The sequence below is a fragment of the Hippopotamus amphibius genome, chromosome 16, assembly GCF_030028045.1.
Source record: "Hippopotamus amphibius kiboko isolate mHipAmp2 chromosome 16, mHipAmp2.hap2, whole genome shotgun sequence".
NCBI classification, from domain to species: Eukaryota; Metazoa; Chordata; class Mammalia; order Artiodactyla; family Hippopotamidae; genus Hippopotamus; species Hippopotamus amphibius.
In genome coordinates, this window is record NC_080201.1 from 62,454,155 (window position 1) to 62,475,086 (window position 20,932).

At 42.6% G+C, this 20,932-nt stretch overlaps 1 protein-coding gene and 1 pseudogene across 1 annotated transcript; both read left to right on the forward strand.

Annotated features, from left to right (window-relative positions):
• Window positions 1-2,328: 2,328 nt before the first annotated feature.
• Window positions 2,329-7,488, forward strand: LOC130838912 (cationic amino acid transporter 3-like). The gene is given in 12 exon segments (XM_057712630.1): window positions 2,329-2,698; window positions 3,268-3,426; window positions 4,256-4,442; window positions 4,634-4,746; window positions 4,917-5,139; window positions 5,308-5,447; window positions 5,546-5,648; window positions 6,304-6,500; window positions 6,683-6,849; window positions 7,124-7,232; window positions 7,398-7,466; window positions 7,469-7,488. Coding segments are annotated over 12 exon segments (1,857 nt in total).
• A 10,257-nt stretch (window positions 7,489-17,745) lies between these two features.
• On the forward strand, window positions 17,746-18,723 carry LOC130839197 (nucleoporin NUP35-like; annotated as a pseudogene).
• Window positions 18,724-20,932: the final 2,209 nt, after the last annotated feature.

Sequence of the window (20,932 nt, forward strand, 5' to 3'; positions counted from 1 at the left end):
GGCAGGGCTGATTGTCTGCCGGTAAGCTGAACAGAGGCACTTTAGTTTAACATTCCAGGAGAGGCGCAGTGTTCCCTGAGGCAGGCCATCGTGTATGATTTTTTTTTAATAAATTTATTTATGTATTTATTTGTTTATTGGCTGTGTTTGGTCTTCGTTGCTGCACACGGGCTTTCTCGAGTTGCGGCAAGTGGGGGCTACTCTTCATTGTGGTGTGCAGGCTCCTCATTGCTGTGGCTTCTCTTGTTGCAGAGCACAGGCTCTAGGCACGTGGGCTTCAGTAGTTGTGGCACACGGGTTCAATAGTTGTGGTGCACGGGCTTAGTTGCTCCAAGGCATGTGGGATCTTCCCAGAGCAGGGCTCAAACCCGGGTCCCCTGCATTGGTAGGCAGATTCTTTTCTTTTTTTTAACATACAATAAACTGCATATATTTAGAGTGTACAATTTGGTATTCCAATCTCCCAATTCATTCCCCACCAACCCTTCCCGCTTTCCCCACTTGGTGTCCATGTTTGTTCTCTACATCTGTGTCTCTATTTCTGCCTTGCAAACTGGTTGATTTGTACCATTTTTCTATAGTCCACATATATGTGTTAATATACGATATTTGTTTTTCTCTTTCCAACTCACTTCACTCTGTATGACAGTCTCTAGATCTGTCCATGTCTCTACAAATGTCACAGTTTCATTACTTTTTACAGCTGAGTAATATTCCATTGTATGTATGTACCACATCTTCTTTATCCATTCATCTGTTGATGGACATTTACGTTGCTTCCATGTTCTGCCTATTGTAAATAGTGCTGCAGTGAACATTGGAGTGCATGTGTCTTTTTGAATTATGGTGTTCTCTGGGTATATGCCCAGCAGTAGGATTGCTGGGTCATATGGTTGTTCTATTTTCAGTTTTGCAAGGAACCTCCATACTGTTCTCCATAGTGGCTGTATCAATTTACATTCCCACCAACAGTGCAAGAGCGTTCCCTTTTCTCCACACCCTCTCCAGCATTTACTGTTTGTCAGTTTTCTGATGATGCCCATTCTAATCGGTGTGAGGTGATACCTCATGGTTGTTTTGATTTGCATTTCTCTAATAGTTAGTGATGTTGAGCAGCTTTTCATGTGCCTCTTGGCCATCCATATGTCTTCTTAGGAGAAATGGGCAGGCAGATTCTTAACCACTGCGCCACCTAGGAAGTCCCCATCATGTATAATTATAATAACAAAAGCATCAAAAAGCAAAGGTTAAAGTCAAAGAAACAGATTGAACATGGAGTCCGGTTTAGCTCTTCCCTGTTATAAGATGTTATGTAATTTGTGCAAAGTCAGACAAGCAGAGCTGGTTGATTGCAATTCAAAAATCAGCATTCTTATCCACTCAACTCATACCAATTAAGCACCTACTGTCTGCCAGGCTCTATGCTGAAAGCTTTTGCTTCTGTAAGGGCAGAAAATTTTGCTTTCTAGGTTCTTTGGCTGGTTTAATAATTCAGTTGACATAAGACAGATTTTAAAATTTTAGTTTGACATGTACGGGAGCCCCATAAAAACTCTGAGGCTCAAAGACTTTCAGGCATTTGAGGCTTATCTGCTCCCCTGAACTAAGGAGAATGGGGAAGGGCTCTGGGGCTTCAAGGGGAGGAAGACATCCCACAGGAAGATGGAAAGAACAAATGCTTGGTAAACAAATGTTTCCCACTCCATGCAGGTAAGGCTTTCTGAGATAAAAAGTCATCTCTGGTAATAGCTCTCTTCCTGGCACAGGCAGCATCATCTAAATTATTTGGGCCAGTTAAGGGAGAGACAAGGAGCTGTTCCTGAGTCTGCTGGGTCTTAATTGCCTTCAGCTCAAAACAGTCCACGTGCCAAAGTGGCACATTTTGGGGAGACATTGTCTGCTCCCCCTCGCTGCTCTTCAAGCAGCCCTTCCAGAAACTTTGAAGCATATTAAAAGTCTTCTTTATGTTTAAGAAGCCAAAGCTCAGAGATGGAGAACTTGTCCAATGTGTCCTTTTACCACCTGCCTCACATCACCCCATTGCTCTGTAGAATTATACTCTTAGGGCCGAGGGCGGATGGACTTTTTTTTTTTTTTTTTTAATGTGGATACTTTTTTAAGTCTTTATTGAATTTGTTACAATATTGCTTCTGTTTTCTGTTTTTTGGTTTTTTGGCCCTGAGGCATGTGGAATCACCCCCACCCCAATGCATTGGAAGGTGAAGTCTTAACCATTGGACTGCCAAGGAAGTCCCAGCAGATGGACATTATTGATGGCTTTTCATCTGGTTTTCTCTGCAGATTGCAGCCTCCTCCACTCTGTCTAGGATGCTGTGTCAGGGTGTTCTCCAGTTTGGTCAGAAGCTGGTCCGCAGGCGGCCTCTGGAACTCATAGAGGAGTCTAAGAGTCCCAGAGCTCATCTGAACATCCTTGACCTGGTGGAACTAGGTGTGAGCAGGATGTTGAGAGCTGGCGTGTACATCCTGGTTGGTGCGGTGGCCAAGTACATAGCTGGACCAGCAACCATCATCTGCTTCTTGGTGGCCGCCCTGTTTTCTATGTTGTCTGGGTTCTGCTATGCCGAATTTGGGGCCTGGGTACCACGCCCTGGTTCTGTGTATCTCTACAGCTATGTCACAATGGGTCAACTGTGTGCCTTCATCATTGGCTGGAACCACATACTGTCCTTAGTCATCGGTGAGATGATGGGGAGGGGGAATGGTGTGGGGCTTAAGATCAGGAAACTGGAAGGGGGGATAGGGGTCTTCAGTCACTCAAGAGCACTTTCTTATTGACCTTGTGGAGGGAAGTTGGTAACAGTGGCAGGAAAACCCCACAGCATCAGTCTACTGAGCTCTATTCTGCTTTCCTTAAATGATGGACCAAAAGCCCAGAGGAAAGGCAAGTGTGGGGAATGGGTGAGAGGGAGGCATGTCCCACAAGCTCATCCCTTCACCATTTTGAAGTCTTTACTCAGCTGTTGCCTTCAGGGGTTTTCCTTTACCATTTGATTTAAAATTTCAACCCTCATCCCAGGCCTGTTTATCCCACTTATCTGTTTTCTTTTCTTGCAAAACATTGATCTCCTTCTGGCATATTAAATGGTTGACTTTTTGGTGAATCATCGGGGTCTACTCTCCCCAACACATGAAAAGAAACTCTTTGAGATTAGGTACTTTGTCTGTTCTTTTTTTTCTCCCCCCATAAATACACCCTATGGCACAACAATTTATGTTTATCAGTGAATGTTCCTTCTGCCAATGCAGGCACTGCCCGTTTGGTCAAGGCCTGGAGCTACATCTTTGACAGTCTAATTGGGAACCACATCTCTGTGGTGCTGCAGGGAACTTTCTCTCTGCATATGCCCTCCTTCCTGGCCAAGTACCCAGACGTTGTCGGCCTGGCCCTGGTGCTGCTGATGACTGGTGAGACGGGGGTCATGGATGGGTTGGGAAGCACGGGGTGTGGAGAGGGAGCTGGGGTGGGAAAGGCTTCAGCTGGAAGAATTGCAAGGGATTCAAACTGGAAAGAAGGCTCTTCCGTGTGAGAGACAGGAAGACAGGACATAGACCACTGTTTTCCACCCTTGGCACTATTGATATTTTGGGCTTATCATTCTTTGATGTGGGGGGCTGTCCTGTGCATTTTAGGTTGTTTTTCCTTTTAATCTGTCTGGTGTGGAGTAGCATCCCTGGCCTTTGCTCACTAGATACCGGTGACACTCACCCCCACAGTGTGACAATCAGGACGTCTCCAGACATTACCAGTGTCCCTTGGGGGACAAAATCAACCCCGGCTGAGAGTCATTTACTTAGACCCACAAGTTTCTTCTTCTGTACTGAGACCAAAGATGTTTTTAATTGAGAGCAAATTCACATAGCATACCATTAACCATTTTATTATTTTCCCCCTTTTTATTGAGATGTAATTGACATACAACAGTGTATACGTTTAAGGTGTGGCACATCATGATTTGTGAGATGTGCGTATTGTGAGATGATTGCCGCGGTGAGGAATTAACCATCTTAAAGTGTACAATTCAGTGGCATTTAGTACATTCACTGTGTTGTCCAACCATCGCCCCCATCTAGTTCCAAACATGGTCTTCACCCCAAAAGGAAACCCTGTACCCACTGAGCCGTCACTGTCCATCTGCCACCTTCTCCACGCCCCAGCCCCTGGAAACCACTAGTCTGCTTTCTGTGCCTATGGATTTAGTTATTTTGCATATTTCATATTCCATCTTTCCCACAGGGGTACTGGCTCTGGGAGCTCGTGAGTCGCCCCTGGTCACCAGAGTGTCTACAGGCATTAGCCTTTTGGTTCTCATCTTCATCTCCATCATTGGCTTCATTAAGGGGGATCTGCACAACTGGCAGCTCACAAAACAGGACTACAGATTAAACACATCTGGATCCAGTGACACCTATGGCTTAGGAGGGTAACATTGGCCATAATATGTGGGTGGGGGGGTGCAGAGCTGGGAACATGGTGGGGACTAGAGAGACCTGAGCTGATGGATCCAATGATGTGGTCCTGGAGCCCAGGACTCATGCTATGAACTGAGGAGTCCAGTAGAGATGGCTGAGCACACCTCACCTTTGTTCTTCCTCATTCCTTCTCTCACCATAGGTTGGGCTCTCTGGGTTCTGGAGGATTCATGCCCTTTGGCTTTGAGGGGATTCTCCAGGGAGCAGCTATATGTTTCTACGCATTTTTTGGTGTTGATTCCACTGCCACTAGAGGTAACGTGGTCACTGTGTGTCCCATCAGAGATTTGGGCACGGTTTGGGCTGCCCTCAGGCATAGGGGTTGGTAGAAGGTGAGCCTGCTTTTGGAGGTGCAAGAGCGAAGGGGATTTTGTGCTTTCACTTCTGCTTGTTTTCCTGACCCAATACTTCTACCCATCTTGCAGGGGTAGAAACTCTAAATCCTCATCGTTCCATCCCCTTGAGCATGGTGATCTCACTCTTCATCTGCTTTTTGGCATATTCTGGTGTCTCAGCGGCCCTCACCCTCATGGTGCCCTACTACCAGATTCAGCCTGACAACCCTTTGCCACAAGCTATTCTCCACGGTTGGTGGGCCCCGGCCAGATATTTCGTGGCTGTTGGCACCCTCTGTACTCTTACATCCAGGTCAGTGTCAACGCTTTCTCCTCGTCTGCTGCCAGATGCTCAGGTATCCCATACCTTGGCACTGAGACAGGAGAGAAAGACGCCTTACCCCATGTAGACTAGGGAGCAGATGCCCCAGTCTGTCCTGCTTCTCCATGTTCTCATGCATGTTTCCATTTTCTCTTCCAGACTGTATAGTGCCATGTTCAGAATGCTTCGGTTGATCAAAGAAATGGCTGAAGATGGGCTCCTTTTCCAGGGACTTGCCCAGATCCATGCCCGCACAGGCACCCCCCTCATGGCCATCATGTCTGCTGGAAATCTCATGGGTAAAAAACAAAGCACACTCCTTTGATCAATTTCCTTCACTTGGATATTTTCAGTGGTTTCTCACTCCCTCCCCACCTTTTTCATGCCCTCATTCTAGGGATCATGGCATTACTCATCAGCTACACAGATCTTGTGGACCTCATGTCAGTTGGAACCCTGCTTGCTTACTCCCTGGTGGCTTTTTCTGTTCTTGTCCTCAGGTGAGACTCCACTACATATTGACTGGGGGTCTTGGACTCGTGGGGATTGATGGGGAGGGAATCTCCTTCTGCATTCATGCCGTCTCCTAAATGTCCTGCTCTGCTTAAGGCAAGAAAAAGCTGGATTAGGCCGTCTATGTTGGATGAGTAGGGGCTGCTGTTCATACAGAAAGTCCCTTGCATACGAATGAGTTCAATTCCAAGGGTGTGTTCGTAAGTCCAGTTTGTTCATAAATCCAACAAACTTAGTCTAGGACCCAACAAACACAATCGGCTATATAGTACTGTACTGTAATAGGTTTAGAATACTTTTCACACAAATAATACATTAAAAACAAACACAAAAAATAAAACATTTTTAATCTTACAGTACAGTGCCTTGAAAAGTACAGTAGTGCAGTACAACAGCTGGCACACGGGCTGATGTCAAGTGAACGGGCAAGAGAAGTTACTGACTGGAGGAAGGAGAGGAGGTGGGAGATGGTAGAGCTGAAGGAGACGGAGGGCCGGCTGCAGTGTCATTCACACCTGACGCAGACGGCACAGGTTCTGGTTCCTTGGTGGAACCAGATGCACGTTCGCATCTATGAAAGTCCGCAACTTGAAGGTTCGTATGTAGGGGAATTACTGTATTCTCTTAATATCTCTAATGCAGGTACCGACCAGAACAGAATTTCAGCAAGAAGGAGAAAACAGAGGAGGAAATTGAGATGCCTGATCCTGATGAAATTTCTTTGGAATCTGTACCTGAAGCCAGAACCTCAAAGATTCTCAAGAGCCTGTGTGACCCTCTTGACACCATCCCTACTCTGGCATCTGGCCAGATTGTCTATGGATATGCCTTACTGCTTGGTGAGCAGTGGGATTGCTCTATGGTGGTCTTCTGAAATTCACAGGATGGGGTGGGAGTGTGTATTTTGGAAGTTGAGGAGTCTTCAATATATGATGGCCCTTCATGATGTGGGGATTTGAGGAGGGGTGAGCTATGTGGCTTCTGGAGGTGAGCCTGGGCTCCTCCCCCGTGACCCTTGCAGTTCTCCTGCTGACCATCCTGAGCCTGGTGCTGGCCCAGTGGCCCAGCCGCGTGTTCTCTGGAGACCCCGTGTCCACAACAGCGGCTGTGCTGCTGCTGCTGCTCATCGTGGGGGTCACGGTCATCATTTGGAGGCAGCCCCAGAGCCCCGCTCCTCTTTATTTTAAGGTAGGTGACCTCATGTGCCCAAACTGTCCACCTTGAGTGAATGAAGTCTGCCTACTTTGAGGTCTAAACATCCTTTGCTGGACCAGGGAAGAAGGGGAGTTGCTAAAACCAATGGACCCTTCCCTGATCCACACTCAGGGATTTGCATACCCAATCTCAGTAGGCACTGAACCCACAGCCTGAGAAGCACTGGAGTCTTCCTGCCCATGTGGGGTCGGGGTCTCCCTTTCAGATGTCTGTGATGTGCTCAGGGATTAACTGACTTTGCCCTCAGGTCCCTGCTTTGCCTGTCTTCCCCCTGCTGAGCATCTTTGTGAATGTTTACCTGATGACACAGATGACCTCTGGGACCTGGACCAAATTTGGCATCTGGAATGCCATTGGTAAGTGACTTTCTGGGATAAGGAGGCCTCTTGAGTGACTGAACTCAACCCTCTTTCTACTACCCCTCCCCCAAACTGTCAGACACTGTAATAGCAGGCCTGCTGGGCATCTGTAAGTGGAGAGTGCACCTACTTTTCCTTCTCATTGTCTCATTTCCCTACTAGGATTTGTCATATACTTTGGATATGGGATCCGACACAGCTTGAGGGAGAACAGTGATCAAAAGCCATCAGCTTCCACCTCCCAGACTCTTAATGAAAACATCCCTGGTGCTGAATCATCTTAACCACAGGAAATACATGCTGTGTGGAACACGCCATGCACTGGAGGTATCTTCTGATTCTAGGGGCACTTTGAGCCTCTATGGAGTGTGAAGATGTGATGCATTTACAGCCCTGTATCTATTCTGAGCGGACAAAATAACTTTAATGTTGCATAATTTTTAAGTAAACTTTTAAAAGCATGATGTGCATACAGAAAAGTACATGCTTCATAAGTGCGCAGCAAGATGAATTTTCACAAAGAGAGGACAGCAATGTAACCAGCAAGCAGAGGAAGAAACAAAATTTTAACCTGCAATGAGAAACAGCTTCTGGTGCCCATTTCCAGCAAGAACACAGAGAATGCCACTTGAGAAGGAAACACATATAGCTATATATTGTGTCAATAGTTACACTTTCAATATTAGGACATAAATAGGCTGGAAGTAAAAAGAAGGGAACAGATACACCGTGTAAACAGTAACACAAGAAAGCTGGCATAGCTATATTGCCACCAGACAAAGTAGAATTTAAGCAAAAGAGAATAATAACAGATAAAATGCAGCATTTAAGAATGATAAAGGGAAACGTTCACTTTTAGCTTTCCCCCCAGCTTTATTGAGATATAGTGAAACATGATGTAAATGATCATTTTTCTTTGCCTTTCTGTCACAGACCCTTAGAGTCACACAATACAGTTGATGAGGAAAAGTTCTTACATGAAAACAAAAAACAAAACTCCCGCATTGCAGAGGTCAGGGCAGGATGGGGGAAGTAGTGATCAATGGATAAACAGTTACAGTTGAGTGGAACAAAAAGACAGAAAGTTAAACTAGGGACTTCCCTGTCAGTCCAGTGGTTGAGACTCCACACTTCCACTGCAGGGGTGCAGGTTCCATCCCTGGTGGGGGAACTAGGATTCTGCATGCCATGCGGCGTGGCCAAAACAATAAAATGAAGTTCCACTAGAAAGCCAAGATTAAAAGGTGTTGCTGCAGAACAGAACGTTTGAAATGGAGATGATGGACATTGAAGACACTGGTGACAGTTACCTAGAGGACTGTTTGTGGGAATGAACCACTGGAGAAACGTGAAGGAGGGAGGGAGGTCGAGTAACCGAGCAGCAAATTTATGAGCTGAATTAAAAGCCACATGAAGGAGGATGAACAGAATTAGAAAAAACACTATCCTGCAAGTTCTACTGAAATTACTGACTTAGGACACAAGTAATGGAGACCGAAACTGTGGGGTGAAACTTTGATGGCGCAGGCGGACATCACCTGATTATGGGTCTTGCCTCACTGCTGTGGGACAGCCAGGTGTCCTGTGCTCCCCACTGTGCTGTAACAGGCAATACAGAACACTGCCCATGAGAGGGGCTTGATGAAAAGTTGAATCAGAGCGTAACCAAGCCTCCAGATCAACTACCAGCGCGTAGCAGACCTCAGGGATAGATTCACGTTTCAGCTGAAAACACAATTAGCCAAAACCAGAACGTGAGGAATTCTCCAGGAAGGAAAAATGGTGCATTTTCTGTAACAATTAAATGATATGACCCAACTGGAGCGCTAATACAGGCATAATTTGGAGATACTGCTGGTTTGATTCCTGACAATCACGATAAAGAGAATATGGCAATAAAGGGAGTCACACACAAATTTATTGGTTTCCTAGCACGTATAAAAGTTGTTAACACTGCACTGTAGTCTAGTCAGTGTGCTATGGCATTCTGCTTAAGAAACAACGTACAGGACTTCCCTGGTGGCGCAGTGGTAAAGAATCCGCCTGCCAATGCAGGGGACACAGGTTCGAGCCCTGCCCTGGGAAGATTCCACATGCCACGGAGCAAGTAAGCCCGTGCGCCGCAACTATTGAGCCTGTGCTCTAGAGCCCGTGAGCCACAACTACTGAGCCCATGTGCTGCAACTATTGAAGCCCACGCACCTAGGGCCCATGCTCCACAACAAGAAAAGCCACTACAATGAGGAGCCTGCACACCATAATGAAGAGTAGCCCCCGCTCGCAGCAACTAGAGAAAGCCCGTTTGCAGCAACGAAGACCCAATGCAGCCAATAAATAAATTAAATAAATAAATAAATTTATATAAAAAAGAAACAACGTACAGAGACTTCCCTGGTGGCGCAGTGGTTAAGAATCCGCCTGCCAATGCAGGGGACATGGGTTCCATCCCTGGTCCAGGAAGATCCCACATGCCGCAGAGCAGCTAAGCCCATGCACCACAACTACTGAGCCTGTACTCTAGAGCCCACGAGCCACAACTGCTGAGCCCATGTGCCATAACTACTGAAGCCCACGCGCCTAGAGCCCATACTCTACAACAAGAGAAGCCACGCAATGAGAAGGCCACACACCACAATGAAGAATAGTCCCCACTCACTGCAACTAGAGAAAGCCCGGGCAGCAATGAAGACCCAAGGCAGCCAATAAATAAAGAAGTAAAGAAATAAATAAATAAGTTTATTAAAAAAAGAAACAATGTAATACCTTAGTTTAAAAATACTTGATTGCTATATGGGGATATGTGTATAAAAACAGATGATTGAACTTGGTGTACCCCCCCCAAAAAATAATAAATAAATTTAAAAAAAATTAAAAAAAAAAAACTTGATTGCTACAAATACTAACAATCATATGACTCAGAGTTGCCACAAACCTTCAATTTGCAAAAATGCAGTATCTGCAAAGCAGAATAAAATGACATATTGCCTGTAAATGTATATGTATACATATTAAAATATGTACATATGTAATTAAATCTGTATATATATAAAATATTGTAAATAAAAACCTATATTTTAAGGTTCATTGTTTATCTGAAATTCACTATATGTAGGTGTCTTTTTTGGTTTCATTTTTTTGTGGGGTTTTTTGTTTTTTGTGTTTTGCTTTCTTTTTGTTTTTGGACAGTGGTTTGAATTTTATTCTTATCTCTGTTTCAGCTCAGGCAGCCAGACAGTGTTGCCTTAAAATAACAGAAATTTTAAGCTTTTATTTATAGAATGGATAAACAACAAGGTCCTACTGTATAGCACAGAGAACTATAGAATATCAGTATTCTATAATAAACCATAATGGAAGAGAATATTTTTTTAAAAAAGGATGTATATTATATATATATATGTGTGTGTATGTATAACTGAACCACTTTGCTGTACAGCAGAAAGTAACACAACATTGTGAATCAATTATACTTCAATAAAAAAAGAAAAGAAAAAGAAAAAAATAAAAGAAATGTATTCTCTTGCCGTCCTGGAGGCCGGAAGTCCAAAATCAGTGTCACTGGGCTGAAACCAAGGTGTGGTCAGGACCACATTCCCTCCTTGCCTTTTCCAGCTTCTGCAGGCTGCTGGCTGGTGGCCCCTTCCTCAAGGCCAGCAGCGGAGCATCTTCCAGTGTCTCTGTTCCATTTTCTCAGGTGTCTTGTATTTTTGTTTGTTTTTTTGGCACACGGGCTTAGTTGCTCCGTGGCATGTGGGATCTTCCTGGAGCAGGGATCGAACCTGTGTCCCCTGCATTGTCAGGCGGATTCTTAACCGCTGCGCCACCTAGGAAGCCCCTTGTATTTTTATTTACTGAATCTCTCACCTCTTGGTCTCTGTATATACTCTCTGCATTCTTATCTCCTCTTCTTATAAGGACCTATTCATAGTGGGTTAGGGCCACTATGAAAGCCATGAAATGATGTAGGAGGATGTCTCATAGGAAGTTGTGAGGGATTTTTCAAAATTATGATTGGTCTGGATTGATTAGTGGGATACAACAGCTGGCAGAAGCAGGACAGAGTGAATCCTATACATGTTTTTCCACCGGAATTCATGAAATGGGCGGTTCTCACAGGCAGCAGTGAGTCAATGAATGGTTTTGAGCCTGGTGACAAGGGGAAGAAGGGGTTTGGAGAGATGACTGAGTGACCAGTCTTTCCAGGGACAGTGGTGCAAAGAGAAAGGTGGTGAATTCTTACCTTGTTTTCTTCCCCAATACCCCAGGGGGGTCCTCGTGGGAGATGGGTCAGGCCTCAGGGACCCAGAAAACTTTGAAAACTTCTAATCATCCCTAAGGGACTGGTTGACTTAACTTCCTTCAAACTCTACTCAAGGGAATTTATATAGGGGCTAAAGTTGTGGGGAGAGTTTCCTTTTGCCCTCCTTGTTTGTTTTTCCTCAAGAATGGAATATGGCCAGTCTACATTCATTTAATCTTCTATTCTCCCACTTGCTTTTGTTTTGGGTTTTTGTTTTGGTTTTTTTGTTTGTTTTTTGGTTTTTGTTTTGGCTGATTTGGGTCTTCGTTGCAGCACATGGGCTTTCTCTAGTTGTGGTGAGCAGGGGCTACTCTTCATTGTAGTGCATAGGCTTCTCATTGTGGTGGCTTCTCTTGTTGTGGAGCACAGGCTCTGGGCACACAGGCTTCAGTAGTTGTGGCACTTGGGCCCAGTAGTTGTGGCACATGGGCTTAGTTGCTCTGCGGCATGTGGGATCTTTCCAGACCAGAGCTCAAACCCGTGTCCCCTGATTGGCAGGCAGATTCTTAATCACCGCACCACCAGGGAAGTCCTGCACTAGCTTTTCAGTAGGGTGATAAGAGTCAAAAACTCAGTGGACTTAGGGAGTTGGTGATTATTTATTCCTCTGTGCAAGTTTCAGCTCTGTAATAACCACCAGAGTGATAGTCTGTGGATAGCCAGCCTTAAACTTCCACTACAGGGGGGATGTGTAAATTTTTAGCTGTCAACCTACATCTCCTTTTTCTAAAAATATATCAAGCAATCAGCATTTTGGGAAATTGATCCTTACCAATATATGACAGGGACTGTAGGCTGTCCTCCTCTACCTATTCTCTTCTTCCAGAATTTTCTCCTGCAGGTGGATACATGGCTACCTGGAATAAAGACTACATTTCCCAGGCCCCTTTGCAAGTAGGTATGGCCACATGACCAGGTTCTAGCCAATTGGATGTGGGCAGCAGTGCCCTAGCTGCTTCCAAGTGAAGCCCTTAAAGGGAAAGAATCCTGTTCCCTTTTTCCTACTTCCTCCACCTTGCTGATTGGAATGTGGTCATGATTGGTGAGACATCCTGAATCACACTTGCCCACATTCTCTTCTTCGCTTCCTGTTTAGAACTCACTCTATGGTATCTGGTAAGAAATCAAAATAATAAGCATAAGCAAAAATTACAAAAAAGACTTTGAAATGGATTAAAAATATGACTGGGTGTCTTCAGTAGAAAACAAGCACATCCTTTTGCGTGATCTGATCCTTTGGGGTGTCCAGAAATTTCATTATCTTTTTTCTTCCTCTTCATACTTTATTTTCTGAATGTTTTCAGTGAATATACATTACCTTTATATTCAGAAAAAAATACAGCTATTTGCATTTTGAAAAAATATGTTTTAAATGTTTAACTAGGTTTTAAGTTGTAAGAAAGCAAACTCTCATATACTACTAGATGCAGTTTTAAATTCATAACACTGACAGGTGGAAATTTGACATTATATATTTAAAGTAATAAATATGGAATCCATTTGACACTACAAGTCCTCTCCTAGACGTTCATTCTAAAGGACTATTGATGTATACCCACAAACTTGTAGGTTCAAAGGTGATTATTATAGTGTCAATTGTGTGTGTGTGTGTGTAAGTTCTTTTTTTTTTTTAATTTTTATTGGAGTATAGTTAATTTACAATGTTGTTTTAGTTCCAGGGGTACAGCAAAGTGAATCAGTTATACATATACATACATCCACTCTTTTTTTTTTTTTTTTTAGATTCTTTTCCCATATAGACCATTACAGAGTATTGAGTAGAGTTCCCTGTGCTGTACAACAGGTCCTTATTAGTTATCTATTTTACATATAGTCGTGTGGATGTGTCAATTCCAACCTCCCAATTTATCCCTACCCACCTCCATCCCTTATCACCTGGTAACCATAGGTTTGTTTTCTCCATCCATGACTCTACTTCTCTTTTATAAATAAGTTCATTTGTAACCTTTTCTTTTAGAGTCCACATATAAGCAGTATCATATATTTGTCTTTCTGTGTCTGACTTACTTCACTCAGGATGATGATCTCTAGCTCCACCCATGTTGATGCAAATGGCATGATTTCATTCTATTTCATGGCTAATATTCCACACATATATACCACATCGTCTTTATCCATTCATTCGTCAGTGGACGTTTAGGTTTTTCTGTATCTTTATGGCCACTCCCCCTCGTCCTCCTCCTCCTCCTCCTTGTCCTCCTCCTCCTCCTCCTCCTCCTTCTTCTTCTTCCTCTTCTCCTTCTCCTCTTCTTCTGTGGCAATGTGGCTTGCAGAATCTTAGTTCCCCGACCAGGGATCCCAGAGACGGAACCTGGGCCCCCTGCAATGGAAGCATGGAGTCTTAACCACGGGACTGCCGGGGAAGTCCCTAACATAAGGTTTTTGTGGTCAGTCCACACTCAGCCATGCATCTGTGCTTCAGTATTTTTTATGTTTGAATAACCCTCCATTGTATACAAATACCACATTTGGGTTATCCATTCAACCAATGATGGACATTTAGGCTGTTTCCAGTTTTTGGCTATTATGAATAATGCTGCTTTGGACATCCGTGTATAAACATTTGTTTAAACACATATTTTACATTCTCTTAGCTAGGAATGAAATCGCTGGGTCATACATTCCTTCTACGTTTAATTTTTTTCAGGAATAGCCAAACCATTTTCCACAATGAATGCACCATTTTATATCCTCATCAGCAATATACAAGGATCCCAATTTTTTCCACATTCTCTTCAACACTTGATAATTTCTAAAAAAAAAAAAAAATCGACTTTTAGGATTGTTGATGTTGGGACTAAAAATGTTAATACACGTAAAATTCATGAAAGCAAAGAGTCCATCCTGTGGTCTGAATGTTTTTGTGCCCTCAAAATTCAGATTTTAAAAACCTAATCTCCAACATGATGGTATGAGGAGGTGTTTAGGTCGTGAGAGTGGAGCCCTCAGGAATGGGGGCAGTGCCCTTATAAAGAGACCCCGGAGCTGGCTTGTCCCTCCACAACACGCAGACACAGCAAGAAGATAGCAGTCTACAACCTGGAAGAAGACCTTCACCAGCACCTGACCTTGCTGGCACCCTGATCTCAGACGTCCAGCCTCCAGAACTGTGAGAAATCGATGTCTGTTGTTTATAAGCTCCCCAGTCTGTGGTCTTAGGTTACAGCAGCCCAGACTGAGACTGTCAGCATTCCTTACAAGTTATTTGCTGTTATCACATTTACTGTCCTGGAATCCACATTCAAACTCCCTCCCGATAGTAATCAGAATTTTTGTGCTTGCAAAAGATAGAAATCCTAAGTCCATGTGGCTTAACAGCAAAATATTGAAGGTTCAGACCATTGGAAACCAACAGAGAAGAAACAGTTTAGTGGATTCTATAAACATTATTCTAGACCTTTTAAAAAGCATCAAGATGTCTTACATTCTTTTTTGTGTGTGTGCCGCACGGTGGCATGAGGGATCCTAGTTTCCAGATCCAGGATCAAACTCGGGCACCTGCCAGTGAGAGCACTGACCCCTAACCACTGGACCGCCAGGGAATCCCTAAGATGTCGTACATTGTTGATTCAGGCTTCAAATAGAAAGTACCATTCTTTTATTGCCAAGTGAAGATGTGGCATCCATCCAGCTAAAGAATAACTCTTCCATCCAGCTAGTTTTAAGAACACATCTACTAGTCAAGGTTACTATTTAAAACCACTGGGACCAGTAAGTCTGTCCTGTTAACTCTGTTATGCCCCACACATGAATATACTAAAGAAAGTTAATGAACACACTGAAGATTCTATGTGTCAGCTGTTACATATTAGCAAATTGAGGCTTAAATTGCATAGTTAATAGTACCTGAAATCATAAATAATTTTATCTTAGGATACACACTACCATATTCATGCTTGGTGCTCTGTGATGACCTAGATGGGTGGGATGGGGGGGGGAGTGGGAGGGAGGTCCAAGAGGAAGGGGATATAGGTATACATACAGCTGACTCACTTCATCACCCAGCAGAAACTAACACAATATTGTAAAGCAATTATATTCAAAAAAAATAAAAATAAAAAGATACTTGTCCAGCAGTCAGTTTGGGCAAAAGAAATTTTTTCAACCTTGGAGCTTCCAAAGATGATGTTAATCAAATGGTGAGTGATCTTCCTAAGGGACCATGAAGAGTGCCCCTATTTTGAGCTTCACAGGGGAGCGACTTCTGACCTCTGTCTCCGGATGGGAAACCAGGACTGGCCTGAGACTGCAGAGTACTTGTGTCACCACCAGAGGGCGCGCCAATACAACAGGTGCAGACACACCCAGCCTTGCAGCAGGAGAAGGTAAACTAACCAGGTGTTTTCCTGTCATCTTTTTTTATTATTATTATTGAAGTATTGTTGATTAACAACATTGTGTTATTTTCTGTTGTACAGCTAAATGATTCAAATACATGTATTCCTTCTTTTCTATTATTTTTCATTATAGCTTATTACAAGATATTAAATACAGTTCCCTGTGGTGTACAGTAAATCCTTGCTGTTTATCTGTTTTACATATGATAGTGTGTATCTGTTAATCCCAAACTCTTTTTTTTTTAATTTATTTTTTTTTATTATTATTTTTTTGGGGGGTACACCAAGTTCAATCATCTGTTTTTATACACATATCCCCGTATTCCCTCCCCCAAACTCTTATCTGTCCCTCCCTCCCTTTCCCCCTTTGGTAACCATATGTTGTTTTCTATGTTTGTGATTCTGTTTCAGTCTTCTATAGAGATTCATTTGCATTATTTTTTAGATCACGCATGTACATGATACCACAGAATATTTATCTTTGCCTGCCTTACTTCACTTACTGTGACAATCTCTAGGTCCACCCATGTTGCTTCAAATATTTCATTCTTTTTTTATGGCTGAGGAACATTCCATTGTACATATACACTACACCATCTTTATCCATTCCTCTACGATGGACATTTCAGCTCCTCATTCAAACAGCTCATAAAACGCAACAACAACCCAAAACAATCCCCCACAAAAACCCAATCGAAACATGGGCAGAAGGCCTTAATAAATATTTCTCAAAAAAGACATACAGATGGCCAGTAGACACCTGAAAAGATACACAATGTCACTAACATGAGAAAAGTGCAAATCAAAACCACAATGAGGTACCACCTCACACTGGCCAGAATGACCATCATAAAAAGCCTACAAATAACACATGCTGGAGAGGGTGTGGCAAAAAGGGAACCCTCCTATACTGTTGGTGGGAATGTAAGTTGGTACAGCCACTATGGAAAATAGTATGAAGCATCCTTAGAAAACTGAAAGTAGAATTACCATACAATCCAGCAATCCCACTCCTGGGCATATATCTGGACAAAACCATAATTCAAAAAGATACATGCACTCCTATGTTCATAGCAGCACTGTTGTGTATTGTGAATATACAATAGTGAAAACATGGAAGCAACCTAAATGTCCATCGACAGATGAATGGATAAAGAAGATGTGGTACATATATACAATGGAATACTACTCAGCCATAAAAAAGAACAAAATAATGCCATTTGCAGCAACATGGATGCAACTAGAGATTATCATACTAAGTGAAGTAAGTCAGAAAGAGAAAGCAAATACCATATGTTATCACTTTTATGTGGAATCTAAAATATGGCACAAATGAACCTATCTACAAAACAGAAACAGACTCACAGACATAGAGATCAGGCTTGTGGTTGCAAAGGTGAGGGAGGGGGAGGGAGAGGGATGGACTGGGAATTTGGAGATGGTAGATGCAAACTATCACACTTAGAATGGATAAATAACAAGGTCCTACTATATAGCACAGGGAACTGTATCCAGTCTCCTGGGATAAAGCATAATGGAAAAGAATATTGAGAAAAGAATATGTACATCACTTTACTGTATAGCAGAGATGGGCACAACATTATAAATCGACTATACTTCAATTAAAAAAAAAAGAAAAAGACTCTAGGGACTCATGCTTGCTGTGTGGATAACTCTCTTATACCCCAAAGTGAATGTACTCAAGAGAGCTGATGAAAACACAGGGGAATCTAGGCGTCAGCTTTTACACATGAGGACATGGAGGCTTGTTACCTAGTTAATAGTACCTGAAGAGTTTTCTGCCATTTTTGAAAATCGGGAGGGTCCGGGGCTAAGTGTCATTGGTGCTGTGATGGCAGCCTTTTTGGTGCAACCCCAGGTGCCCACGTTGGGATCTGAACCAATGATGCTGGGTTCACCCACAAAGCCAGGGGTTAATGGCCAGTTCTTACCTGGATTTTTAATGGGGGATTTGCCAGCTCCAGTGACTCCACAGCTCGATCAATTAGTGGCCCTTCAGTAGGAGTAATGGAAATGAGATCACCTTTACTTGCATATGGGTCACCACCACAGCCAGATGTGCCAGCTCATAAAGATAAAAGCAGAGCTCCACCAGTTAGAAGTATATATGATGACATTTCCAGCCCAGGACTTGGATCAACACCTTTAACTTCAAGAAGACAGGCAAATATTTCAGTAATGCAGAGTCCTCTTGTTGGAGTTATGACAACTACTCCTGGAACAGGGTAAAATATGTTTAGTCCAGCAAACATTGGTCAACCACGAAAGATAACATTATCTCCTGCCCAGTTGGATCCTTTTTTATACTCAAGGAGATTCTCTGACATCTGAAGATCACCTCGATGACACCTGGGTGACTGTGTTCGGGTTTCCTCAAGCATCTGCTTCCTATATAATATTACAATTTGCAAAATATGGGAATATCTTAAAATATGTGACGTCTAACACAGGAAATCGGATGCATATTCATTACCAATCTAAACTGCAGACCCGGAAAGCTGTAAGCAAAGATGGGAGAATTTTTGGACAGTCCATCATGATTGGTGTAAAACCATGTATAGATAAAAGCGTTATGGAAAGCAGTGACAGGTGTGCGTGATCATCTCCATCTCTTGCCTTTACACCACCAAGCAAAACCTTACATACACCAACCCAACCTGGAAGTACTCCTAGGATTTCTACCACGAGACCTCTTGCTACAGCATACAAAGCCTCTACTAGTGACTATCAGGTTTTTTCTGACAGACAAACACCAAAAAAAGATGAAAGTCTTGTATCCAAAGCAATGGAATACATGTTCGGCTGGTAGTATAGGAAGAGCCAAGAACTCAACTACAAAGGAGAAGGCCACCACACTACAGCAGGGTACTGCTGGGTTTCCTTCGGTTAGTTATATAACTACTCTTGGCAGTATTGTATAGCGGCCGTTTTCTTTAAGAATACAGCGTATTTGCAGCTCGCACTATAAAAGATGCTTGAGATACATTTTAAAGAAACAAAAAAATCCCGGTAAATAAGATTTTGTGCTTCCTGTAATACTGCATGCTTCAGTGCAAAAAACTCATTGATTACTGTAAATTACATAATTGAGTTGATAGGGAGGCTTTGCAGTCTTCATGAGTTGGTGAGGTGAATTTCATGAAGGTTAACTATACAGCTGCTTCTAACAAGATACAAAGGTTATAATTAACAATTCAAATTATGGTCTTTTAATTTAGATGGTATTTAATATTTTAATTATCCTTGTTTACATGTGTCCGGTCGTAGAATGTCACCTTTCAGTCTTGTAAAACCAACACAGTCTTTTAAAAAACCTACTGAAGTTTCTTGATAATAAACTTGTCAATTATATGTATTGAAAAAGAAAAAAAATTGTACCTGAAACACAGAAAGAATTTTATTTTAATTGCCCTGCAGTATATTAGGGCAAGAGAAATTTTTTTTAAGGTAGAGCTTCCACGGATGGTGGGAATCAAATTTTGAATTATTTTCCAACGGGACTATGAAGAGTGCCCCTATTTAGAGATTTCTAGAGGGATCTCTGACCTGTCTCAGGCCACCAAGCCAGGACTGGCCGGAGACTGCAGAGGATTTGTATCACCAGGAGAGGGCGCTCCAGCACCGCAGGAGCCGACACAGCCCCTCTTGCAGCAGGAGGAAGGCAACCTAACCAAGTGCTGCGGGATACACTTTTTTCTTCATTGAAGTTTAGTCGATTTACAATATTACGTCATTTCCGGTGTGCTGCAAAGTGATGCAGATCTATATTTATATGTTCCCTTTTTTCTATTATTTTCCATTGCAGGTTATTACGATATAGTAAATACATTTCCCTGTGCTATACAGTAAGTTCTTACTATCGATTTTATACATGATAGTGTATATTTGCAAATCCAAACTCCTATTTATATCTCCCTCCTTACCCTTTGTTAGGATAAGTCTGTGTTCCAAGCCTGTGAGGCTGTTTCTGTTTATATGGATATATACATTCATTTGTACTCGTGCTATTTTTTTATATTCCACGTGTACGTGGTATCGTATAATATTTGACTTTCTCTGACTTTCTTCACTTAATGTGATCATGTCTTGGTCCATCCATGCTGCTGCAATTGGCAATGTTTCATTTATAGAGGGGACCCCTGACCTCTGTCTCAGCCGGCCTTGCAGCAGGAGGAAGGCACCCGAAACAAGCGCTGCCCCATACAATTTTTTTTTCACTGAAGTTTAGTTGATTTACAACATCGTGTCATTTCTAGGGTACTGCAACGTGATTCATACATTTATATATTTATATATTCCCTTCTTTATATATTCCTTCTTTTTAATTAAAGTGTCCTCGATATACAATAGTGGTAGTTTCAGGTGTCAGCAGGATAATTCACTTTTACATGTATATATATTTTTTTTTCATTTTTGATTCTTTTTCATTATAAAGTTATTACAAGATATTAAATACAGGCCCCTGTTCTATATGGTAAATAATTCATCTTTATTTTATGAACGGTGCTGTGTATCTGTGAATCGCAAACTCCTAATTTGTCCCTGCCTCCCTTCCCACCTCTGGTAACCACATGTTGTTTTCTATGTGTGTGACTCTGTTTGTGTTTTGTGTATAGATTCGTTTGCATTCTTTTTAGATCACACATATGCGATATCGATAATACGCGTATTTGTCTTTCTCTGGCTTAGTACACTCACTATGAAAATCTCTAGGGCCATCCCTGTTGCAGCAAATGGCCATATTTCATTCTTTCTTACACCTGAGGGATATTCCATTGTACGTACACACCACACCTCCTTTATCTAGTCATCTACGCAGGACATTTCAGTTGCTTCCATGCCTTTATGGCCACTCCTGCTTGAACCCCAATAGTAATATGACTTCAGTGAGAACATGTACCCCAATTTTGGAAAGGCTAAAGTGTAAAAAAAAAAAAGAAGTGCATGTAGAAAAACTCTCCCACGCGGTTAGTTTTAGGACAAATTCTACTGTTCAAAATTACTACTTAAGACTCTTG